The following is a 9,212-nucleotide window of genomic DNA, read 5'->3' as shown; positions in this document are numbered from 1 at the left end:
CAAGTAACAAAAATATATTTTATGTATTTTAGTTTAGTTTTATTTGACAATAATAACCCTGGCATGCACAGCTGCTAATGGAGGTGCAGTTTTATTAATATTATTTTATTCATTTTTTTTTTATTAGTTTGCATTGGCAACTAGCTTAATTTAATTCATTGTTTTTAATTTAATTACATTTTTATTTTATTTCATTTTTTATTTTATTCAATTTTATTCCATTTTTTATTTTTTATTTTAATTTGTTTTGTATTTCAAGTAACAAAAATATATTTTATGTATTTTATTTTAGTTTTATTTAACAATAATAACCCTGGCACGCAGGTCAGCTAATGGAGGTGTATATAAATACGCATGAGTGTATTTAAAAAGGGTTTAATGACTTTGCAGTGATTCCATTGCTTATCTGCATTAAGAGTTCAGCTGTAGTGACAATAACAGCTGCTCATGCAAACGTCACTCTGAACGCTCTTCACATCTACACTCATCTTTAACCAGCCCGGGCACAGATTCAGACCTCAAAACCAGACCTAAAATGAACAAACCAAAGCATTTCATCAGCTTGCATGATTGACACTTCGGTGGTCGGGGTTACACTTTGAGGACTTCCTGTCGGAGCAAATGCTTCATTTTGGCAAACTGATCAGAAATCTATCAGAAAGATGTTTCTCTTGAGGCAAAACATCTCAAAGCAGCAACACGCGAGCAGCGAAGTCGCACCAAGAACCGTCGCACGAAAGTGCAACTCCGAGGATTCAAAGAGGCCGTTGCGTCGGAAGACGAGCTGCGTTGAAAATTTATCCTCTGTCGATCGGATTCGCAAACATGCAATCCGACATTTGGGCTACAGCACGCTCAGCCTGGCCATGCGAGGCCTGGAGGAGATGCCCGAAGAACTGTGGGAACTCCAAGAGCTCCAGAAGCTCAACCTCTCCTTGAACGCTCTGTCGCTTGTGCCATCAGGCCTTGGGAATCTAGAGAACCTGGTGGTTCTGAATCTGTGGGGGAACGAGTTAGTGGAGCTCCCGGCTGAGATCGGCCGGCTCGGGAATCTACGAGTGCTGTTCGCGCACCGGAACCGGATACACGACGTCCCAGAGGAGCTCGGAGACTGCTCCAACCTCGAGGTCTTGAGTCTGGCCAATAACCAGATCAGCACGCTTCCCAACAGCCTGTCCAACATGCGCAAACTCGCCAAACTCAACCTCAGCCACAACCGGATCCAGCTCATCCCGGCCTGCGTTTACAGCATGAAGAGCCTCGTGTTCCTACATCTGGCCCACAACCGGCTGGAGAACCTCGCAGACAAGGTTCTGAGACCTTTGTGTTTTCAGTATTGATTATTGTAATGCCTTTACTGGAAAAAATGCTTTTCTTACTCAGTATTTTGGTCTTGTTTCCAGTCCAAATGTCTAAAAATTCTTAAATCAAGATGGATTAAGTAGGAAAATGCCATTAGATATTATGACTTGTTTTCAAGGGGGGGGGGGGGGGGGGGGGGGTAGTTTATGCTTAAAAAAAGGCTAAATTATCTGCCAACCGGGTAAGAAAAATAATTAATCTTAATGCAAACGGAAACAATATTTATTTTTCTGACCCCATTGGCAGATTTTAAGAAACCCATTGCTTGTTTTAAGCAAAACTCACTTCATTTAGATTTCTCCATCAGAAAATAAGACATAATATCTAATGGCATTTTACTCATCTAGTAAATGCTTCTTGCTTTAAGAATTTTTTGATATTTGGACTGGAAACAAGACATAAATACTAAGTAAGAAAATCTTTTGTTAGCTGAAGTGTCAAAAGCTACCTTAAACAAATTAGTGCAAAACTCGCTGCTAGAATCGGATAAGAGATCACATTACTCCCATTTTGGAGTATCTGCATTGTCTCCCCGTTATAACAAATAAAATACCTTTTTGTTACTTGAAATACACAAAATAAACTGATGCTTACAAAATCCTTGTAAGTAAGCATCAGAATTTTAAAGCCTACCCTAAACCTATAGGGCTTTAACTTATTTACATGGCTTTACATGGGTTGGCACCTCAATACTTTTAATACCGAACTTTTAATTCCATATACTGGAAACTGGTCTTGTATCTGTTCCTTTAACTCGCTTATGATTGATGGGAGACAGAGCTTTTTCTTCAATAGCTCTAAAACTATGGAATACTTTACCAATCGAGATAAGGCAAACAAAATATCTTAGCATTTTTAAATATTACCATAAAACTCATTTTTTTAGGGTAGCTTTTAATTGAAATTTAATTTGTAAACATTTTTCATTGTGCATTATGTTGTATATTCTGGATTATTTTATATGGTGTATTTTGTTGTTTTATTTGTTTCTGTAAAGCGCTTTGAGGTGTACAGTTAAAGGCGCTATAGAAAATAAAGGTTATTATTATTATTATTATTATAAGATCCAGGAGTTGGTGAACCTCAAGATCCTGATCGTGGAGCAGAACTCTCTTCACACGCTTCCCAGGACGCTGTGCCATCTGACGGGCCTGGAGCTCCTGAACGTGGACTTCAACGACCTGCAAAGCATTCCTGATGAGATGTACATGCTGAGGCGCCTGGAGAAGCTCGCTTGCCATCCTCTGGATAAAGGCCTGCATATAGTCCACAATCCACTGCTAAAGCCCATCAAAGAGGTTCTGCAAGGAGGTCTGAAAGGCCTTTATAGCTACCTCAAACCTGCATGAAGATAACGGTGAAATTGGGGGATTAAGAGGTTATGTTTTGCAAAAAAAAATTTTTTCCAGATATTCTATAGTGATTTTCTTCCTCAGTTTTTCAGTCCAAATATCTAAATATGCTTAATTTAAAGGGAAAACAAGATTATTCAAACCGATCTCACGGCAATTCGTACGAATTTTACAAGGTGGCTAATTTGTACGAATTCATACGACCTCATAAAGCATACATATTTTACGAGTTGCCCAATTCGAATAAATTTGTGAATGACCTACACCTGACCCCGCCCCTAAACCTAACCACGAATTTGCCACCTTTTACTCACTCGTACGAATTGGTCGTGAGATAGCGTTGGATTATTTTTATTGGCAGATATTGGTACCATTAAGGAGGTTCTGCAAGGAGGTCTGAAAGGCCTTTATAGCTACCTCAAACCTGCATGAAGATAAATGGTGAAATTGGGAGATTAGATTATGGTCGGCAAAAAATATATACTTTTTCAGTTTTTAGTGATTTTCTTCCTCCGTTTTTCAGTGAAAATATCTAAACATGCTTAATTTAAAGGGAAAACAAGATTATTTTTATTGGCAGATATTGGTACCATTAAGGAGGTTCTGCACGGAAGTCTGAAAGGCCTTCATAGCTACCTCAAACCTGCATGAAGATAAATGGTGAATCTGTTAGTCGAAGCGTCGCACACTGCAAGTACACTGTAAAAAAATAAGGATTACTGGGATATTTTTTAAAAGAAAATACTTTTTCAGGCTTTCTATAGTGATTTTCTGCAGTTTTTCATTTCAAATATCTAAACTTTCTTAAATCAAGATGCATTTACTGGAGAAGCAAAATGTGAAAAAAATTAAGTGAGTATTTGGTTAAAACAAGAAAAGATACCAGCAAAATAAGCTTAATTTCAGTGGAAAACGTCTCAGGTTACGACTGTAACCTATGTTCCCTGAGAACAGGGAACGAGACAATACGTCAACGACGTTATGGGGAACGCCTCAGGCGTGACAGGTGTCTGAAATCACTATCAAATCACGTCAATCATATTGACCGGCGACAGCCCGTGAATCATTAGTGTGAATGATTAACGTGCGACCTGGAAGTATAAAGGGGCGCCTTGCACACATGACAAATCACCTTATCGTCTGAAGGGACTGTACGGTAGGCAAGCCCCGAGGCATGGCAGGGAGACGTATTGTCTCGTTCCCTGTTCTCAGGGAACATAGGTTACAGTCGTAACCTGAGACGTTCCCTTTCGAAGGGAACTCAACAATACGTCAACGACGTTATGGGGAACGATATACCAACTCCGCCATGCTAAGGGGAGTGCATGCCAAGTGGCAGTGACAACTGTCAGAACCAGCAACTTCAAATGAAACGCTAGAACCACTCACCCTCAGGTCACACTGGGCTGTCAGTGACAGCATTCCCTACGGTCATAGCCCAAGCTACAGCCTCACAGAAAAACCTTCATAAATATGGTTAAATAAAAGGTCTACCTGGGCCGGCTCCGGGCCTGGGACCACAGCTTCCAATTAGAAGGGGTCCCTTCTAGGGAATGTGGCTAGGGAACCCGAAGGAACCCCAGCCAGTCACTATTCAGGGGAACGTACTCACCCCGAAATGCCACCAGGACGGCCTGACCTGGCGTCAGTACATAGACACTTAGTCTGGCCAAATCCTGTCTGTCTGAAGACAGAGCCTCTGGACAACAAAGCCTTAAGAAAGGCATCCAACCCGAGGGACTGCGAAGCTGGCAGTGAACCACTCGGCCCGGATCTCAGAGACGGGATATCCCGGAGAGTATGACTCAGCATAGTGCTTTCCGACCCTTGCTAGCGAGGGGAGTTTCTCTACTCGATCCACGGATCAACCCAGTGTCTGTGTTTCAAAACACTGAGGAGGCCTGTGAAGGCCTAAGGGCTGATCTAACTGGGAGGCCTCACGAGAGGCCTACGACCGTCTGACCAGACTCAGGAAGCCGCATGCTCATAGAGACCCTCGGTGAGGGGAGCACAAGGTCTGCCTGGTAGGCAAACCAGGCTGTAGGCAGAAAAGGTTCCGGGAGGGAACCAATAGCAGAGAATGAACACTTTAGCGAGCCAGGGCGCAAGCTCGTCTTCAGCAGCTGCCTATTAAGGCTAGCTGAAACTGATAGCAAGAGACCACTAGCTTCATAAACCCAGCAGCACTAGGGAACGTTACAGGGAGGCCCGGAGAGGCCTACTACCTGATAGCCAACGTAAGTGGGAATTCACCTCCAGGGAGGCCAGTGAGGCCTACTACCTGATAACCACAGTATGTGGGGTGCTCACCTTCAGGGAGGCCCAGAGAGGCCTACTACCTGATAACCACAGTACGTGGGAACTCACCTTCAGGGAGGCCCGGTGAGGCCTGCTACCTTACAACCACAGTATGTGGGGAGCTCACCTTCAGGGAGGCCTGGTGAGGCCTACTACCTGGTAACCACAATCTGTGGGAACTCACCTTCAGGGAGGCCTGGTGAGGCCTACTACCCGACCGTTCTCATTCAAGGAGGCCTGGAGGAGCCTACTACCTGATAATCGCAGCATGTGGGAACTCACCTTCAGGGAGGCCTGGTGAGGCCTACTACCTGACAGCCACAGTATGTGGGGTGCTCACCTTCGGGGAGGCCCAGAGAGGCCTACTACCTGAAAACCACTACTACCTGATAACCACAGTACGTGGGAACTCACCTTCAGGGAGGCCCGGTGAGGCCTGCTACCCTACAACCACAGTATGTGGGGAGCTCACCTTCAGGGAGGCCTGGAGAGGCCTACTACCTGGTAACCACAAACTGTGGGAACTCACCTTCAGGGAGGCCTGGTGAGGCCTACTACCTGACCGTTCTCATTCAAGGAGGCCTGGAGGAGCCTACTACCTGAAAATCACAGTATGTGGGAACTCACCTTCAGGGAGGCCTGGTGAGGCCTACTACCTTTGACAGCCAAAATATTTGGGAGCCCACATCCTAGGGAGGCCCAGAGCGGCCTACTACCTGACAGCCACAATATTTGGAACCTCATATCCAGGGAGGCCCCGAGAGGTCTACTACTTGATAGCCAACGTAAGTGGGAATTCGCCTTCAGGGCGGCCGGGTGAGGCCTACTACCTGATAACCATCTTAAGTGGGAATTCACCTTCAGGGAGGCCTGAGTGGCCTACTACCTGATAACCACTGGTAGCTTTGAGCCCTGAGTCCGGGTGATAGTATAAGGTGGCCTGCTAAGGCCAGCCAGCTGGGGACTCGCCTATCAGGGAGGCCTGGTCGAGCCTACTAGCTAATAGCAAGTCATATTCTGCCATAAAGTACACTGTTGGGAACCATACTACACAAGCATAATTTACTAATGGGCTTCCAGTAGTGCTATAAGGTATGTCCCACAATGTTGGGACTCACCCCCGAGGAGGCCTGTTTAAGGCCTACTACCCATCAGTGAGTCAACTGCCCGAACCACCAAGGCCAACCACGTAAAGTGAGCTGGCCTACAAGCCCTCTAGGGGGCTGTCCAATCAAGGAGGCCTGCTGAGGCCTACTACCTAATGGCGCAGCCTTCGTTGGCAGAAAAACTGTTTACACAGCGCCTACAGCATCCTGGTGCCTAATCACATTTCCAATGGCAGTGTACTCCGCAAGAAAGCACCCTTAAAACAAGGGGAGTACAACATACGCCACTCTGCCTCAACGGAGGCCCCAGTTAGTCAGGGGCCTACCATCTATGCATGGGCGTCAGCTCAGGGCAATGCTCTGGCTTCAGGGGAGCTTACTTCGACCAAAGAAGAAGTGAAGCTTACTTCATACTCGACCCGAGCCATAGTGGTGCGAGGTAGGATAAAACAGAACTGGGAGTGAAGTGCTCAGACCTACCCTGTATCACAGGGGAATACTCACACCTCACCCTGAGGTTACCAGGGTGCGGGCCTGCCAGCGGCTCTAGGGGTGACAGAAATGTATCTGTGCCCAATCTAGGGGAGTGGGGCTTAAATGAAAGCCAACCACCTACAACATAGCGCTCGAGCAGTAGCTCAGCGAGGTGAGTGAAGCCTAAACTTGCGGCCTAAATCCGTAGGCCAGTTCTGCATGGCAGGGTCGGGCAGGAAACCCAGTCTTCTTCGTGAAGCGAAAGACGGCCTAACCCTGCTCAATAAGGACATATATACCACGGAGGCCTGTTTGAGGCCTACCATGTCTTTACAAACCATCCTCTGCACCACGCTGCATTACTCTAGTCACCCCAGAATGCAGAGAAGGGGGGCGGGCCTTGGCCTAATGACTCCCACGAGAGGAGGCTGTTTATACAGGGATGCTAGAAACCAAAATTCACAAAGTGAAGGGTCAGAGGGAGAAATGCTAAAAAAAATTTGGCAGAGCGCCTCTATTATCCCTGGCACAGCCTAGGCCAGCTACAGAGGCGGCCCTGGTGAGGGCCAGCCTGCAAGCATAGATCTATCTGAGGGCTCGGAGGAGCCACAGCCTTACTAAGGAATATAGTCTGTATTATTCCATACAAAGGGCTGCAGAATCGCTCAGCCTAATGAAACCCAAACAGAGCTCAAGGGGCGAAATACTCAGAAAGAAGTCAAAGGCCCGTGGGCCGGACATAAGATCTATCTGAAGCTCTAGCGTCACTCAATACTCTAAGTAAAAAATTCTAAGAGAGAGACCAACTACTCTACCCTGAGGTGGCTAACAGCCCAACCGGCTAACATAGTTATCGTTCTGGCCACCTAACGGGGAACTTCAGGGCCCTAATAATCCAGGAAACTTCTCTTACCTTATTACCTTGACATGACCCCATAGCTCTATACAGGGAACGAGGTCTGTAGAGAGATACATTTCGGAATTTTAATACACAAAAAAATTACTCTTAAAAGACCAGTCAGCTCACCTGCGGCGTGCGGAGTGAAGACTCGCCAGATAGTTCTTTATGACCCTGGGGTCCACCACTTTACATGCCTGAAAGAGGCGTTTCTACTAGCCAAGCCTAGGCGGGCCATTGGAACATCGTTCTTATCATAGGCCCAGCCCCAGGCCTGATGTAATGAACGTCTGGGGAGTCAGAAGAGAGGAGAGGGCTGGATTTCTTTTTAATGAAGTCCTCCGGGGAGATTATCCATCAGCGTCGCTGTGTGCGCTTGTGCTGGATAACCTCCCTCAGATCCCTCTTCTTGCGGGAGTCACGCCCTTTCTGCGCCCTGTTCCTCCACGGAGGGGGCGCACGAGAGGCGACACTGGCTCTCTGGCCCTGTCTACGGTCCTCGGACCGTGAAGGGCCAGGCCCTCCCGCCTGCCTGGGTGTGGAACCGGATCTCAGCGGTATGCAGGATCCTGCAGCAGGTCGGCCTGGTATGCCTGCAGCACCGCCATAGTGTGCAGGGAAGCACCAGCCTGAACCGCTGTCGTGTATGCTCTGCCATTCAAACGCGCTGTTGACTTTAGCGGTTTGGATGGCAGGGTTGGAGCTCTCAGTGTCGACGCCTGCCCAGACACGAGATAGTTCGCAAACGACTCGTCAAATGGGCGGCATCGACACATACCCATGCTCTGCGATCCCCTCAACATCAGCGAAATTAACCCGCTGATGTCGGTGAATACGGGCAGAGTATGGGCTCTTCCATGCCCTCTCGATCTCCGTATGAAGATCAGGAAGGAATGGAAGGCTCACCTGAGCTGGTGGTGTATGGCAGGGGAGAAACCGATCGCCAAGCCTACCGCGAGCGGTCTCTCCTCTAGCGCGTCGCCATGGCAGCTACAGCCTGTTGGCGGCGCGCTCCACAACATCCACCAGGTCTGCATACACGGGGCAGGGTGGCTGAGAGGGTTCAGGATCTACCTGATTATATTTTTTTTTTTTTTTTTTTTTTTTTTTTTTTTTTTTTAATTTTTTATTTAACAATCAGGCATACATACAAACAAACCAACATAGTGCAGTAGTGAGCAATCTTGTAAATCCATACTTCCAGCAGTGACAAGAGTGATTTAAGTGTTTAAGTGTGTATGTGTGCGGGTGTGAGTGTGGTTATGTGTATGTGTGTGTATGCGTAAACAAAGTAACCGTTTATTATGTATTACCATTGTTATTACCATCACCATCCCACTTCCCACTACCACCATATTGCCAATATTGTGTTGGTAGATTTTTTACTTCCATCCTTCCTCCTATGTAATAATTGCCATTGTCAATCCTGCATAAAATACGACATAATAAGATAATATAATATAAGATAATATAATATAACCTTCCCCCTCATCTCATCAGTCCATATCTTTTCCTATTTTTTTTTTAATTTTTAATTTTTTTTTTTTTGTGTTATGTGTGTTATGTGCAATGTCTAAGGTGCATTAAAATAGGGAGTACAGTGCGAGAGTGTCTCAAATTGGGACAGAGATGCTGTCCCGTTGAAACCACTTCTCGCCTGTCTAGCCTGCCTTGGTGTTTGTGAGGTTTTTCCATATATCCTTAATCCTTCCTTTTTTTTTT

At 46.2% G+C, this 9,212-nt stretch overlaps 1 protein-coding gene across 1 annotated transcript; it reads left to right on the top strand.

Annotated features, from left to right (window-relative positions):
- The first annotated feature begins 662 nt into the window (after window positions 1-662).
- Window positions 663-2,711, top strand: LOC143739995 (uncharacterized). The gene is made up of 2 exons (XM_077232009.1): window positions 663-1,310; window positions 2,427-2,711. Exons 1-2 carry the CDS (start codon window positions 663-665, stop codon window positions 2,709-2,711), a joined length of 933 nt encoding a protein of 310 aa, XP_077088124.1.
- Window positions 2,712-9,212: the final 6,501 nt, after the last annotated feature.

The sequence above is a fragment of the Siphateles boraxobius genome, unplaced genomic scaffold, assembly GCF_051911475.1.
Source record: "Siphateles boraxobius isolate OS27281-9 unplaced genomic scaffold, OSU_SipBor_1 161, whole genome shotgun sequence".
Classification (NCBI taxonomy): domain Eukaryota; kingdom Metazoa; phylum Chordata; class Actinopteri; order Cypriniformes; family Leuciscidae; genus Siphateles; species Siphateles boraxobius.
Note: the sequence above shows the minus strand (reverse complement) of the source record. Positions and strands in the feature narration are given on the sequence as shown.

Excerpts from the sequence above, each read along its gene's own strand:
- LOC143739995 (XM_077232009.1), top strand. The coding sequence starts at position 663 with ATGTTTCTCTTGAGGCAAAACATCTCAAAGCAGCAACACGCGAGCAGC. Across the intron at positions 1,311-2,426 it reads TGGAGAACCTCGCAGACAAG|ATCCAGGAGTTGGTGAACCT; the intron begins GTTCTGAGACCT and ends TATTATTATAAG.